The sequence below is a fragment of the Ascaphus truei genome, chromosome 5 (assembly GCF_040206685.1).
Source record: "Ascaphus truei isolate aAscTru1 chromosome 5, aAscTru1.hap1, whole genome shotgun sequence".
In the NCBI taxonomy this organism is placed as follows: domain Eukaryota; kingdom Metazoa; phylum Chordata; class Amphibia; order Anura; family Ascaphidae; genus Ascaphus; species Ascaphus truei.
In genome coordinates this window covers 279,901,563-279,918,365 of record NC_134487.1, presented here as the reverse complement: position 1 = coordinate 279,918,365, position 16,803 = coordinate 279,901,563, and the positions used below count along the sequence as shown (strand labels likewise).

Genomic DNA, 16,803 nt, shown 5'->3' with positions numbered 1-16,803 from the left:
TAGAAGAAGGAAATCCAAAAGGGGTTTCATTTGTAATTTACTATTAATAAAACCGAGGGAAAAATCTTATCAACTAGGTACTAAGTGCCCGATTCCAAATAATGTAAGAAATATATCGTGCAGAAAAGGATCAAACCAAAGGTTTGTGATTTCAGATTGAATTTTAAAATGTTAAAAGGTCAAGTATAGAAGATTTGTCTCAACAGCACAAAACATAGAATGCTTATTTGTTTCATTAAATGTCATGAAAGTAAAATGTGTACATATGAGAACTATTTCAAGGCAAGTTTTACTACCCTTGGTGACCAAATGGCGGAATGGTAGCTGCTCTTGCTACAGTCTAGAAGCGGGTAGGTGCCAGGAGCAATAGTGCATCAAAAGAGTAAAGCTTGCAGGTGCAAGGGACAGATGCTCCTATCAACTAGCACTCAAACCCAAGTGATGTATATGATATAAGTAAGTTAAAACATAAGTTATTCAATATTGTAAAACAATAGTGGACAGAGAACAAACAAATGCAGCTGAACTCCGTTATAACGCGGTGCTCGGGGTCCACATAATGAGACAACGTTATAACCGGGATCGTGAAATGGCTGCCATGATCAGCGAGGACTTACCCGGCATCTGCAGCTCTCTCCTCTCCCTGTGTCCACGTGCGCAGCTTTAAATTTGACTTTCGAGCGCAGAGGAGGGTCACATGACCCTTCTCTGACCAATGGCAGCCCAACAGTGAATACATTTTATATAATACACATGCAGGAATCGAACCCATGAGCTTCATATGCTAGTAGCAATTCTCTAGCTGCTACACCACAGGGTTGATGTGATGAATCTGACTCTATAAATAAACTTTATTTAAAAATGTAAAAAAAAATGGAGATGTTTTTAAATCGGGAGCCACACTCGTCCCGCGTTATAATATAATGGGGTTGAGCGATATAAGGTTTCATTCTATATTGAACGTGTTCTTTATAAAGCCAGAACTAATGATGCTGAACGCTAATGACTTAAGTATATTTAAGGTTGATTTCATATTTTGTTATAAGGACGTTGTGTATATATAATACTTAATATCTTCACAAAGAGAAGCAGTCTAATATTTAATGTTTTCTATCATCTACAGGTGTTTGAAGAACTGTTGCTTGATGCTGATTGGAGTGTTAATGCAGGAAGTTGGATGTGGCTGTCTTGCAGTTCCTTTTTTCAGCAGTTTTTTCACTGTTACTGTCCTGTGGGGTTTGGAAGAAGAACTGACCCTAATGGAGATTATATCCGGTAACTAGATATACTATCAATTTTTTGCTTTTGTACTTGGTCAATCTCCTTTTTTTTTGGTTCGCAGATATATTGGACCACTTAAAGCAGCAGTCAAAGCTGCTGTTTTTTTTTTTTTTTTTTATTACATTTTCTTTATTTTTTCCCCTTTAATATGTGCATCAATACAATCCACACAATAAGTAATTGGCAAAATTACCGATTGATCCGTTCTCCTGTGATCGATCGTCAAAGATTCGGCTCGGGGTGTTCACTAAATGGCCGTCAGTGCAGCAGAAGAGGACCAAAGATGCAAAGTTCTGTGGGGAAGTCATGTGGCCAGGCAGTCACTAGATATAATTGGAGCACTGCTCGAGAGGGGGCAGGGCTCAAAAAGGGGTGTGCCAGAGCCTGTTTCAGAAGAGGAAGGGGATATGACTTTGTAAATGGTTGCTATAGAAACAAAGTGCTTGTTACATTATAATACATTAGAAATGTAATTCAGTCGTTTAAAAACAATGCTACAAGTATTTGCTCACAGTACAGAACTTATTATTTAAAAAAAAAAAAAAAAACATGTAGGATATTGCTTGGTCTGCAGCTTTAATTGAGATAATAATTTTATATCTTGACTCCCCCAATTTCTTGTAATATGAAACAAATTTTAAATGAGTGCTTACAGAAGAAATATTGGTGTGAACGTTGCCTTTATTCTATAACTAAAAGACCTGAGAGGCTATGTATTAATCAGTCTATCGACATTATGTAGTGGAAGTAAAAACATATTCCGTGTTGCCTGTTTATATTCATTGTTTAGCTTCATGGAATGTGAGTTTTCCAATTAAATATTTCAAATCTTGTCCAATCTAATCTCATGCTTTTTCATTTAATGTGGGACAGGCCTTGTATTTTGCAACCATACCCATTTTTATAAAAATTCGTTTTTTCCTTCCCCTGTCAAAGTACTAAAAAAAAAAAAAAACAATTTTGGCTCCGCTCAAAAAAAAAAATTCAGCTCACTTATCCTTCAAATTTACAAATCTATTTTCTCCATATTTATCAGTAAATGTGGAAAACACTCGTCAGCACTCCAACATTTGTAGCATCTTAATGTAGGGGTTAAAAACAAGTGTGATCTAACTATTACGATCTCTGCTCGTGTTGTGGTTGCTGTATTTTTCTGGTAACGAAGCTTAGAAACATAACTCCTTGTTTTCTCCCTTTGTTTCCCTCCCATGCAAAGACGGTACTTGCCTATTTTGAAAGGCTTCCCTCCGAAGTATATCTATGACCCATGGAATGCTCCCGAGGAAGTTCAGAAACTTGCAAAATGTATTGTAGGCGTTAATTACCCTAAACCTATGGTAAACCATGCTGAGGGAAGCCGTCTGAACATTGAAAGGATGAAGCAGATTTATCAACAACTTTCCCGATACAGGGGGCTAGGTATGTTGTATAGAATGTTAAATGTTTTATATCTAACAGTAGTTTTGCTGTCTATCTTCAGTGTAAAAAAAAATTGCTTTGCCTCTGTCTTTTTTCAGTACCGTATAGTATTTTAGCATCTATTTTAATCTTCTATTTATACAGCTGCATATTTAGCCACACTAGGCGCCTACATTTGACTATTGATGCACACAATGGAGCTTTGAACGATCATTTCAAAGCATTGGTCCATTTCTGAAGTCTTGACATGTGACTGGACTCATCTCGGTAACATTTGACGAGGAGCTCTAATTGTTGTACAATGAAAACAGCAATGTAATGGTCAACTCTTGCAGAATTCTGTAAAAGACTTTGGCTAAGCAATTTACTATTTTTACGTGAAAATACTTTGACAAATGCTTGATTGCTTAGTTGATATCAGCAAATGTTTATGGGCCCCACTGCCAAAGCAGATAATTCCTTAGTAGCTTGGGCTTTATACATGCCATGAATGATATATCCTGGTTAGAAACCATGCTAATTAAAAAGTCATTTTTTTGCAGGACTTCTTGCATCAGTGCCTTCAAATCCAAATGGGAATGGTGGGCTAATGAGTTATTCACCAGCAGACGGCGGCGTGCCTGGCTGCAGCAACACAGGAGGTAATATAAATGGCTTCCTGGGAATTTATTTACATTGATTTCCACCAGAATTTGCTCTGAGAATAACCTTCAAAATAAGTAAAGGGTTAATGGAAAATATTACTGGCATAGCTGGTTATGGGAAATTAAGATCTATTTACAATGGATTAAATGGTGCTATTATTCTTTTTCACAAACACAAAAAAAATTGTCCTTTTTGAAGAAGGTTGTATTTACTTTAAAAGGGCTGTTTTTAAAGCACACTTTGCTGCTTTTTCTATATCTGCCGAAGTGACCAATTGACTTTAATGGGGAATTTCTTCGGCAGATTATATGATAAACCCCTTTTGTCTTTACCTCATTTTGAAAAGATTTGCTATATTTACACGCCAAAGAACTTCTACCTGTTTAGGATTCATTTGTAATTAAAAAATATATATTTATGTAACCGTTTTTGGTGTGTGTGTGTGTGTGTGTGTGTGTGTTTTATGGTGGGTAAAAAAAGTGACAAACTCTCCACATCAAAGCATACAGTAATACAGTAATATATCCATTTGCTATATTACACATATATATATATATATATATATATATATATATATATATATATATATATATATATATATATACAAATACACTATGTAATTCTATCCTTATATACCAATAGGGACCACATAGTATCTACACATACTTTTAGTAATGCAACACCCTCTTACATTTCCACACCTACCCACACCATTGATATACACTCCCACTCCACACACACCTTTTTGTAAATCGCTGTATACACTGTGGGCACTTTATAAATTTATACACACACACTCTTACATCACTAACATTCAGGGACCATTTAACACCAAGTCATAAATCGCATACAGCAAAGGGGGAGGGATAGGCTTCAGTCACAGATAACATTCCAAGATGCAGTGTTTTTAAGTTAAACCTTTTCTGCTTTATCCATTGTAACATCGCCGGAAGAAGAGATCAGTGTGCCTCGAAAGCACGCACAAATAAAAGCATTTCGTTAGCCACAGAACGGTATCGTCTATTCGGTTTTGATTATTAAGCTCGGCTAACACTGTACAGATACTGTGTGTGTGTGTGTGTGTGTGTGTGTGTGTGTGTGTGTGTGTGTGTGTGTGTGTGTGTGTCTATATATATATATATATATATATATATATGACACACACACACACACACACACACACACACACACACGCAGTATCTGTACAGTGTTAGCCGAGCTTAATTATATATATATATTTATTTGAACATAAGGGAATACTAAGCAAAAAAAAAAACTTTTTGTTTTGTTTACTAGATGACTGGATTCCAGAGTCTCTTGGTTTGCTAATTGTACTTTGGATTTATTATTTCATAGATCCAGCAATTAAATGCCTTTTTATATTTGCATGATCCAGTATAATTACTATGATGTGTACAGTAATTGTATTTTTTTTCCCCATCAGGAGCTCCGATGGGAAGCAGTGAAGGGAATTCTGCCAGCAGTCAGAATACTAGCCAGGGAGAATCCCATCCAGAGGCAGGTGGAATTCAACAGCAAGGTATTACTGCAATTCTTTCTTAAAACCCACGAATAGTCCATTATGTTATAGTTTGTTGTAGGCATTGAAGGGGTCAAATACATCAATAATGTAATTTGTTTAGATAAAAGACTTCATTTATGGCCTCTGTGTAAATAGAAATTAATTGTGTATTTGTTTCTAGGTTACTGGCAAGGGAGCAGTATTCTACATTATAGCCACAGTGACAGTCAGCAATCTTATTTGATGCAAGGTAATTCATGTTATCTTTAAAATAAAATGTGTTTCACAAACTGCTTATTAAGCATCATGTGATAAAGTATTTTAAGTGCGCTCAATTAGGATTATAAATCTAGGTTGTGAATTTGAATTTGAACATGATATTCTCAATAGTGGGTAAAGGTAAATATATCTCAAATATAAAAGTATAAATACAAAAAACGTGTGCTGTATAAAAAACCCAAAAAGTTCATACAAGACTGATTCATAAACACTCAATTAGTGAAAATGTGCATCGAAAACAGTTATACACAATTAGTTTATCTCTTGTCAAAAAGTAACTTACCTAGAAGTCCAAGCACAATCTTTTAGTGATGAAGAAAAGGTAAATCTTTTCTGGGCAAGGAAATCCCTATCAAGCCCTGCACGTGTTAATCCATGCTTTTTGTTTTTTTCATAATACACAGTGTCTCGCTTCTAAATCCAGGTTGCTCTTTAACCTGCATATAGAAGAATGGAAAGCGAAGCAAAAAGCGCAAGAGATACAATCGTGTGTTTACAGCTTACTAGACAAAGTACAAATTCAAGTTCACGATGTCCTTACAATATTAAAACTTGAAATACACATCGCCAAGCTCAGCGGTCTCACTGCTTCTCAGGACGGTCACAGCATCTGATGTCTGCAGCCCCAGGAGTTACCGGTCTGCGTCTCTTCCTCCCTTCGGGTGGGTATTGCTGATCGTCTCCAATGCTGTACTGAGTATGACTCACACAGAAGACCTTAGTCTAAGCCCCAGCGCCTCTCACCTGCAGGGGCTGGATGCGCAAGACAGTCCAGTTCTTTATACTTGTTTCGAAGCGGGGTCCGTCTTGGACAGAGTCTCTGAGGAAGTGGGCGTGACCCATGAAACCCATAGGGTACTGTGGGAGGTTTATTTATTTTTCTTCCCTGGATTGATTGAACGATTTAAAAGAGAAGGCTATCTCACCTCGCTGCCGGACTCTACCCAAGACAGTTCCTGCTGCAGCACAAGCCTAAGGCCGTGCGTATAGTGCCCGCGACGGCAATGCAACGCCGCCCAAAAACAAATACATTGCCGCTGCCAAGTGCGCGTATAGTAAGTGCGACGGAGCGACGTCGCGGACTTTGGAAGCCGGGAATATTTGATTTTTCAAGGGCTGTCGCCTCATATGACAGCCCCTGAACAAATAAAATGCCTGGAAGCCCGCAACGCCGCCGCAAAGCGAAATATAACTTTCGCTAGCGGCGCCGGTCGCAGGCACTATACGCGCGGCCTAAAGAACTAGACTGTCACCCATCCAGCCCCTGTGGGTGAGACACTGGGGCTTGAACAAAGGTCTTCTGTGTGAGTCATACTCTGTGCAGCATTGGAGAAGATCAGCAATACCCACCTGAAGGGAGAAAGAGACGCAGACCAGTAACACCAGGACCTGCAGACATCACGTGCTGCGACCGTCGTGAGAAGCAATTTCCGCTGAGCTTGGTGCATGTAGTTGGCGTTTCTTGAGGACATGATCATTTTTGTTCTGTAATGTTGCAGTCTATTATTTTTAACCATAAAAGGATGCAAGTGTTCAATCTGTCATCCATTAGTATAAATCATGTAAATAGGGTGCATGTGAACATAGGAGAAAAAGTATTGTATGGTGCACAGCAACAAGACCAGGTCATGTGACAAAGTTATATATTTATTTCAACTGCATTAAAAAACGGTAAGAGTACAACCCTCCAACGCGTTTCGTGCTTTTGGCAAAAGCACAAATCGCGTAGGAGGGTTGTACTCTTACGGTTTTTTAATGCAGTTGAAATAAATATATAACTTTATTTGCCACATGACCTGGTCTTGTTGCTGTGCACCATACAATACTTTATCTCATATTCCTGGATTCTGGATGTGGTTGCACGCTTGAGGACCTGCAGGGGACCAACAGTGAGTACTCATGTTTTATGGAATGCCCTAAGGAGAGGTGAATGGATGAGATTTTCACCAAGGGATTAATGTGTTAATTCATGTATTATTGGATTTTGAGCACCAATTCTTCAATCATGATATGTCCCCTGTATGGTTACCTCTGCATAGACTATGAAAGTTAAGGGTCATAGCATTTGAGCTCCTGCAAAAACCCCTATATATATGCATGTGAACATAGAATTTAAATGATCAGTAAAAGCAATTGAAGCTTTTCATTTTTATAATAAACATGCTATTGTGACCTCATTGACGCTTGGTCTAAACAAAGATTAGTAGGAAAATAATCAGAGCTACGTGTTTGGATATAGGGTTATAACCGTACTACGAATACTAGACTTGATTAAAAAAGGTTGTAGGATCTGCTCCACTTTATGGTATGTCCCTGTACTAGGTCAAACGAGTTCCAGTCCTCACCCCTTCGTAATATTACATGCAGACCAGAATAGCAGCAGTTGCATAATGCACATTGAGCTCCAGTTGGGCATTGTTAATGTAAATTCATAACTAAGCAATGTTGTTTTAACCTTGTTTCATAGCAAGGAACACCATGAGCTCTGCGGTATCATCTAGCAAACGTCCAAGCCTAGAAGAGACGCAAAGCATTGGACCTAAAGTCCAACGGCAAAGCAGCTATTAATATGGTAAGGTTTTGTCAGCGAATTAATAACCGCAACATCCTCTTATATAGAATGAATATATATCTTGAATGGTTTAGATGTGTTTACTGTATAATGATTAATTGGAAAAGGCCATTTAACTTGCACATTGAAACAATTTTATTTGGTAGCTTGATAGACTAAATCTTGACCACACTTTTTTTCTTATTTCTATTATATACATGTTTTGATTGAACCATTAATGAACCATTATTGATGATAGAAAAAGGTTAATATGCATTAGGTCTCTTTCTCAAACAACTTCTGCCTTTCATTTCTTCCTATAAATATTCTCCTCTCACAGAATATATTCCAAGGGGACGGTTTCAAATCTTTGTATTAAGCTAGCGAAGTAAAGTTAATGTTTAAATGTGTCCGGCTTCTTGGTTAACAGAAAACCATGGTTACCTTTAAAAATACGCTATTTACAATTCTTTGTGGTATGTGGAGCGCTTACTGATTAAATCTGTTGCGCACACAGCTTTCTCTCACAAAGTCCTGAAAAGGCTTTCTTATCTTCATTAAGATTAATTTTAAGAAGGGACCTGTACAATACATCTATGTACTAGTTTTTATGTACTCCTTAATCCATTTTTGTTGCTGGGCCATTGCAAGCACTGGCTTTACCATAGCGAAGCATAACTTTACCATAGACCAGTGGTTTCCAACTTTTTTTTGGTTAAGGAACCCTACGTGAAATTCTGAGGAACCCCAACCCTCTCTAATAGCGCGTCTGAGTTCAGGTGCATTGTAAATTCTTCTGTATTTAGTACAATTTTGAAATGAACTGTAAATAGCAGGAAACCCTTTAGGGATGCCCAGGTACTCAAGGGTTCATAGGAACCCTGATTGAAAAACACTGCCATGACACATCGTTCCTTACAGACTTTCAGTTTCTGTTCTTCATATTATTAAACATGATTGTATTGATATGTTTGTAATAATGCTTGGGGTAGTGATATTTTTCTTTTTGTATACAAAATGATGAAGAATTTGATTTCTCTAAATATTTTTCTTTCTTTTTGTCACAGATGTTGGTAACTGAAAAGAAAATACTCTATTAGTTTCCCAGTATTGAATTTGTAAGTAAATGTCAAATGTATGCATTAAGAAAACAGCATTTCCAAGAAACTCTTCTGGATTGTTGTAAGCTTATCAGTTTGTGAAAGTTTAATTGATAGCTGACTTTATATGGTTTTCACCTTATTTTTAAATATTTCAGTAAGCTTTGTACATATTACTGTAAGTGGTGATGCTTGCTTACGAGCTTGTAAATATAAATATCTATGAATTAGATATATAATCCTTTTAATATATTTTTGATAATAAATCATGTATGTTAAAAAAAGAAAAAAAGAAGACTTTTAACATGGAAACATTCTTGGTTCTGATGGTTAAGACTTTGTTCAGTTGTAGTCTACATGTTTAGTTTTTGAAAACTATTTTGTGGACCTTGGTATTGTAAACGTGCACCTCATCATGTTTGCTTTAGTATTATTCAGATCTATTTGTCTAACATGAATTCATCATAGTTGTAAATATTGCATGCATGTCAATTTATCCTTAAAACTACTGCAATTGTCATGTATTTGCACTGCCCTTTATTTGTACATACCATTGTCTTTTCATTTTTGTGAAAACTTAACCTAATAAAAATGAATAAACAAGTTGAGTTTGTGTTTTTTTTGTTTTTTTTAGCTCTTTGTATAGTGTACCAGTAGAATGTGTATTTAGAAAATGTGCACATGTAAATAGGGTGACCGTACCGGATTTCCGGTTTAGCTGGGACAGTCCCGGATTTTCATTCTCTAAAAATTGTTCAAATGTCGGGGTTTTTAGCTTTTCCCTGCTTGGACTCACTTAAAACCATCAAAATAGACACTTCATGTTTTCTGTGGTCGTTCGTATCAGAGAGTAAACATTTTAAATACTGTATATTGGTAAACTTGAATTATCGGTAGCTATAAGTAATACTGTAATGCACTGTACTGGACACTATTAGACAAATACAATTATAATTATTTTTAAGTGATGTAATGTTTTATAAATGGAATGTGTCCTGGTTTTCTACTTTTGAAAATCTGGTCACCCTACATGTAAGGAATACTGTAGTAATTCGATTTAATTATGGTTTGGTTGTGACACACCTAATTCTTTTGCATTGCAATTGCAACCCATTTCAAAACTGTCTTGGCACACTGAAGGGGTTTAAAGCCATTCTGAGAAATGTAACAATTGCTGCCATATTTTTTTTTTAACTCGTATTTTGACAGTTTTTATAACAATTTTACATACATTTCTTTTACATTTTGGGATGGGGGGGAGGGAAACTGAACACAAATGGTGAAACAAAAATAGCAGGGGTTTGGTACGGAACATATTCATTCAACCAAATTAACATTTCTGTCTGCCAAAACTCGAACTATTACGGCCCCTACTTTTACATTGTTTTAGGTAGCATGGGCCTGGTCTGAATTACAACATTATTGTGGTCGAGTTTATGCCTAAATTATCTACAAATAACAACCATGGATTCCAAGTTTTCTGAAAATTAGCACATGTATCATTAAGACTGGTCAACTTCTCCATTTGACACACAAAGCATATTTTGTCTTTTATAATGGAAATGGCAGGATCCTTACACTGTATCCATATCTATACACAATTTTGCATCTGGTGGCGGTGGCTATTTGGGTTATTATTTTGTTTTCCCCCCTTGAAAGACCCAAAAAGGATCTGTTCAAGAGAAACAGCCATGGATCCAATGGTATTTCGACTACCAGAATTTCCTGTATCCAACTGAATCTGAACCCAAAATTCAGCAATTCGGGGGCAGATCCACCACATGTGAATAAATGTGGCTCTCTCTCCCCACCTTTACAGGTATAAGGGGGAGTATCCTGGTATATATATTTGGACATGGCTATAGGGGTTCTATACCACCACAGCAGCACCTTGTACGCGTTTTCTTTCACAGTTGTACAGATGGAGCGGCTAGCCACTCCATCCTCCAGCTCCCCGCTCAGGTCTCTTTCCCACTGTCTAATATAACTGCGTTTCTTCTGTGACGGGGCACCAGGGACAGAGAAAGTCCCATATAATTTTGAAACTAGACCACTCTCTGACTCTGCTGAAGATAGGATGATTTCAATCCTAAATATTCATTATGCTATATTCATGTATATTCAGCAGGTAACTAGTTAATTTAGTATTAGAATTTATATTGAAAAATGATTAGCTGCAATGAGAAGAACATAAAATCAGTCTTAAGACTGGCAGATGTGGAAATGTTTGCTGAATAGTATAGTATATTGTCTTGAGCTTGAATTCAAAGGGTTGTTAAATATAGATAGCTAGTAGTAAAAGACAATACAATGGAGTTAGGTCTTAACATAGGATTAATTGTGATTAGACAGAACAAAGAGTTTCTTCTGTCACAGTAAATATTGCTAAATGAAGAAACAGTCTTCTAAAATTGATAATTAACCAAGACCATTTTGAGTTGACTGCGAGAAAAACAGTGATTCCTATGTTTCGACTATTTGAGAGAAAAGTAGAAAGATTGTATTTGAATTTATGGAATTCAGAATCACTTTACTATCCAAGCAAAGAACACCAAGCTAATGATTCTCCACTCAATAACTACATTCTCTATGCCTGAAATTGAATGATGAAATCTGATAACTGAAATTATGCTGTGAAAGATGTATTCTATTTTGACCCTGATTAAATTAAGAAAAAAACCATGCAGTGGACTATTTGATATATTTTGAATTTAATTAAGAAAATCTTCTTTTGGCGAACCAGCAAAGTCCAGAAAGACTAATCTTCTTTATCCGCCTCCAGACCCATCCGTTCGAACTTTGACTCAGAATCAGGCGGTTTGGTCTTTGCGTAGAAAGCTCGAATCTGAAGAAAGCAAAATATTTCTCTTGATGGAATTCCCTTTTCCAAGACCATTTGATCAAACTACCATGTTACCCCTTTTTACTTAGATCCCATAGTCCATTTATTCCCACCTTTACCCAATTGGAGAACCGCCTGTCCTGACCCGGGGGAAAACGTGTCTTTCCCCCCACAAAGGGGGGTAATTGAGAGTTTTTGGATGCCGACTATTTAAATTTGAGTTTGTCCCAGATCTTCAGGGAGTGCGTGACTGTCGGGGGAAGTTTATGAGCAGGTGGACTATTATCTGTGGGTAGCCAAAGTATATTGGCAATCTCTACTGGATGTATCAGTGCTGACTCAAGTGCTACCCACCTTCTCAAGGCAGGGTTCGTGTGCCAAGCCACCAAGTGACCTGTTTGTGCCACCTTATAATAGGATAGCAGGCAGGGTAGATCCAGCCCCCCTGCCCTCGCTGCGTAGGTGAGAATTCCTTTATTTAATCTTGCCGCCTTGTTCCAAATAAATGTATTTATAAGTGATTGAATGTTTAGTATATCCGAGTTGTTAATCGGTATAGGAAGAGTTTGGAATAGGTAGAGGAACCTGGGAAGGAGGTTAATTTTTACCGACTGAACCCGTCCTATCCTGGAGATATTAAAATTGGACCAATTTTTGAGATCTGCTGCTAGTATCTTAAGGAGACGTGGATAGTATTGCTGCCATTTTTAATATGAAACTGAACATTTTACCTATCAATTCCACAATGAATCATGTCATAATGAAAAGCAAAGCGTTTTTGCCAAATAAAGCGAGTACTTTTCAAAATACAAGTGGTGAGAAAAAGTTTGAACACCTTAAGATTTTCACATATTTCAAACCTATAATGTTATTAGATCTTAATCTAAGTTCTAATCATAGATTAAGATAACCTGATCAAACATGATACTTTTTCAACATTTATTTACCCACAAATGATTCTACATTCAATATCCTTGTGTGAAAATGTATTTGAACTTTTAGATTCAGTAACTGGTGGCACCCCCTTGAGCAGCAATGACTTCAACCAAGTGGTTCTTGTAACTGCTGATGAGTCTCTCATATCACTTTTGAGGAATTTAAGCCCCTCACAGAACTGCTTCAACTCTGTGACATTTGAAGGCTTGCTTCAGGTCCTACCACAACATTTTGATGGGGTTTAGGTCCAGACTTTGATTAGGCCATTCTAAAATGTGTGACTTCTTCTGCAGCCATTCTTTTGTAGATCTGCCTGTATGTTTAGAATCATTGTCTTGCTGCATGACCCACTTTCCCTTCAGCTCACAGACAGATGGCCTGACATTCTCCTCTAGAATCTTCTGATATAATACAGAATTCATGGTTGTGTCAATGATGGCAAGCCATCCAGGTCCTGAGTCAGCAAAGCAGTCCCAAACCATCACACTTTCACCGCCGTGCTTGACATTTGGGAAGAGGATCTTCTGTTCAGGTTATCTTAATCTGTTCGAACGTAGTGCTTGGTTTTAGCCAAACATAATATTCCTTATTGAGGCAATAAAGTTCTACTTTTGACTCGTCTGTCCAGAGAACATTGTTCCAGAAGTCTCGTGGATCATCTATGTGCTCTACGGTGAACTTCAGATGGGCAGCAATGTTCTTTTTAGAGAGCAGAGGTTTCCTTCAGACTATCCTTCCAAGAACACCATTCTTGTTCAGTCTTTTTCTGTGTGACGGTTCAGGGCATTCGTGCTTCCCAATGTGTCCCCGTCACCCCTGCTCCCTCTGCCTCTGACCTTGCCTACTCGTCCATCTGTCCCTTCTTGTTCCCGCACCCGTTCCTCTGCGGCATGCCCAGACGCGCGTCCAGCGGTCACGCGCGTTCCCCGCAAGGTGCGCACACCCCCCCAAACACCCGATCCCCTCCGCGGCAGTCACAGCGCGCGGCGTCTCTCTATTCCCCCACCTGCCACATTACCTCCTTCTGCCTCTTCTCCTGCTCTCTCGCCTTCCTTGGCGAGCGCCGGTGCGGCGCTCCTCACATTCCCTGGCACACACTGTGCGCGCACATCCAATCCTTACAGAGGGCACGCGCACACGCTCCAGATATAGGCCTTCCCAGAGCTCTGGCTCCGCCTCCCATAGCGTACAAGCCATATCCCTGTGTGATTCACCTGTCTCCTCCCTTGCTCTTTCTGACCTATCCCTGCAACCTCTCACTCAACCCTCTGCTCCTCCTTCTCCCATTGGTGCGCCCTCCTTTATAATCCCTGTCTGTCCTCTGGCTCATTGCTCTGCATAGCTTCTTGTGACCCCTGTGTGTGCAGTCTCTATACTTGGCTCTCCTGTCTATTTCAGCACTGGTTCCTGTCCCTGCTTACCTTTGGATCTCCCTGGCTTGAACTCTGCTTTGAATTGGATTACCCTGCTTTCTCCTGCCCTTGAACCCTGCATTCGGATACTACTACGCTGCCTTCGCCCATCCTTGAACACTGGCTTACGGACATCACCACGCTGCTCTCTATTACTCCTGAACTCTGGCACACGGACATTACTATCAAAACTCTGGCATCCTGGACGTTGCAAGTATATGTTAATCCTTTCTCAACAGGCCCGGCAATGCATTACCACACTCCGGGCATGCCCTCACTGCTGTGGGTGCGTGTTATAACCTTACCCACCTCAGTACTGGGGACTGGCCAGGTCTGCGGGCATACAGGCATTACATTCTGATAGTTGAGTCATGAACACTCACATTAGCCAATTTTGAGAGTGGCCTGCAGATGTTTGGATGTTACTCCTGGAGTTCTATGTGACTTCCTGGGTGATTTGCCGGTTTGTTCTTGAGAGATTTTGGTAGGACGACCGCTCCTGGGTAGAGTGGCTGTGGTCTTGATCTTTCTCCATTTGTTCACCTGTATGGTGAAGACCAAACTCACAAAGTTTCTGAGCTTTATATAGGGTTGGGCCTCCCAAACACACACCTGAAGATCTACCGAATTATTTAAACACCTGGTTTTAATTATCCCCTTTAATATATATGATAAAACCAGGGTTTTACTTACTTTTGCACATAACCCTGGCTCTTAATTACTCATTGTTTGTCTAATTCATACATCATTCTATTTCAAAAGACATGGAATTGGCTAATATAAACCCTATTGGATATTTAAGGAAAGACTAGTTTTGATTCAAGAAGCTTATCATGGGGAAAAATATGGCATTTCTGTAATTAAACAAAAGACAGGGGTGCCCAATGCTACATCCAATTGCAATTACATATAAAGTAATAAGTATAAAGTTTCAATACTTCAATAATAATATTTACTTGGTTATTTAGTTAAGCCCTTTGGCCAAAGCATCATAAGCCTGCATACCACGTCAAGGTAACCAAAATTAATGCAGGTCCTAACACTAAACTGAGCCCTTCCTTTTACCTCTGTATGAGGGGAAACAACTAAAGTGAGTCCTGTCCATTCAGCAAAATGCTAGAACCTCCCAAGTTAAAAAGGTGGGGAGGGGTAAACTCTGGGAGGGGCCACTTACCTCCAAGCGACTGTTGCCAGTCGGGAACTACATTAACACACACATTCCCAGCACGCTCTAACTCCAACACCCACCACAATATATATATAATTTGATGTGGTGGGTGTTGGGGTTTGAGCTTGCTGGGAATGTGTGTGTTAAGTAACTGTCATTGTAATCTAAATTATACTATAGAAAGCTGTTTATTTAAAATATATATATATAGATAGATAGATAGATCTGATAGATATATATTTATCAGATCTTCCACAGCCTATGTATTTTGAAATACATAGGATAAGGGGGCTGGTTTTCCACAAAACCACAATACATCTTGACGAGGTTCCAATACATTTTTAAATGCTTTTGCGGCTCTTACCAGAATGAAAAGTAGTGGTCAACGAGAATTAATTCCTTTAATAGAGGTAAAAGGTGTAGGCACACTATATTGCAGTTCTTGGCCAAGATGGTTTGCCAAGCCCAAGTATGAGACGTAGGACTGGACTGCACGTATGAGATTGCTTTAAAAAGCTGGAGCAATCCGACCTCAGCAATGCTCTACTGCAGGGAAACCAGCCCGGCTCATGGATATGCGACTCTCGTCTTCCCTGTAGCATTGTCCCACTGTTCTGGGGTGGGCGAGCATGGCTACATCTGTATAGTGTTGTAATGCTTATATATGCAAGTCCATGTGGTTCAAAGCTTTCTGAACTTATACTTTCAAATGTATTTAAAGTACAGTTCATATTACAGTTGAATCCTTAGTTCAGTGCATAACCTTTTTCAGTTTTGTTACCCCATTAAAAATATTTTTTTTTGTTTAATTATGGTTTCTGTGGCAATTTTCATCCATTCTTAGGAAGTGATTTATTCGGGGTCAAGATCTCTGAAGATTACATGTAAAATTCAATAGAATGAGGCTGGCAGTTTTGAAAGAGTAGCAATGGAAAAAGATATATTTTTTATTGGAACAACAGTGCTTGCTGCTTTAATAAAAAGAAAAAGGTTACTTTGAATCCGCTTTTAATATATTATGGTACAGAAAAGTATTCATACTGTATATTGACAATATTGTGTTCATTGGGACTCTGTAACAGATTTTATATAGCCAGGCAGAAAAATAAAAAAATATAACCAAAAGACTTGAGATTCTCACACACCTGAAGAGAGCAGGGTTACTGGAGATACGGGCACGTGTAATGTACAGTCATCAAGCAGGAGGTAAGTATGCATGTTAACACGAGGTCATTAGTGGTCATTAGAGGTCAGCGTGGTTATATGTTGGTCTTTTATAATGTTGCTTGTTCGTAAGAAACAGCATGGCATCGTGTATCGAGGTCACCTGAACAAAAACATGCAGTGTGCGTTTCAAATGACCAATTGCATAAGTGTAATTATCCCAAAACCACTGCTTCAGATGTAATAATGCTTAGTATTCCATTCAATGTTAGTGTCTACAGTTACAGTGACATTTAAAATGTTATATCCTCATTTATTTTTAAGAGCAAGTGAATCATTTATTAAATATCTGGGGAAGAGGTTGGGAGGTGCAGGCATTTACGTCATACATTTTTGTTTAAATCCCACGTACATTATATCTTGAGATTTTGTTGCAATTATCTTAACAAACTTGTAACATAAATAACCCAAATGCTCACGCAAT

The 16,803-nt window shown here is 38.4% G+C and overlaps 1 protein-coding gene across 1 annotated transcript in view; it reads left to right on the top strand.

Annotated features, from left to right (window-relative positions):
- Window positions 1–9,400, top strand: part of CRY1 (cryptochrome circadian regulator 1) — a 31,523-nt gene extending 22,123 nt beyond the window's left edge. The window contains exons 8-14 of the mRNA XM_075602252.1: window positions 1,124–1,275; window positions 2,498–2,700; window positions 3,243–3,341; window positions 4,790–4,885; window positions 5,049–5,117; window positions 7,614–7,718; window positions 8,765–9,400. Coding sequence (XP_075458367.1) covers window positions 1,124–1,275; window positions 2,498–2,700; window positions 3,243–3,341; window positions 4,790–4,885; window positions 5,049–5,117; window positions 7,614–7,714 — 720 coding nt within the window. The 3' untranslated portion in view covers window positions 7,715–7,718; window positions 8,765–9,400. The remainder of the gene's footprint in view (window positions 1–1,123; window positions 1,276–2,497; window positions 2,701–3,242; window positions 3,342–4,789; window positions 4,886–5,048; window positions 5,118–7,613; window positions 7,719–8,764) is intronic.
- Window positions 9,401–16,803: the final 7,403 nt, after the last annotated feature.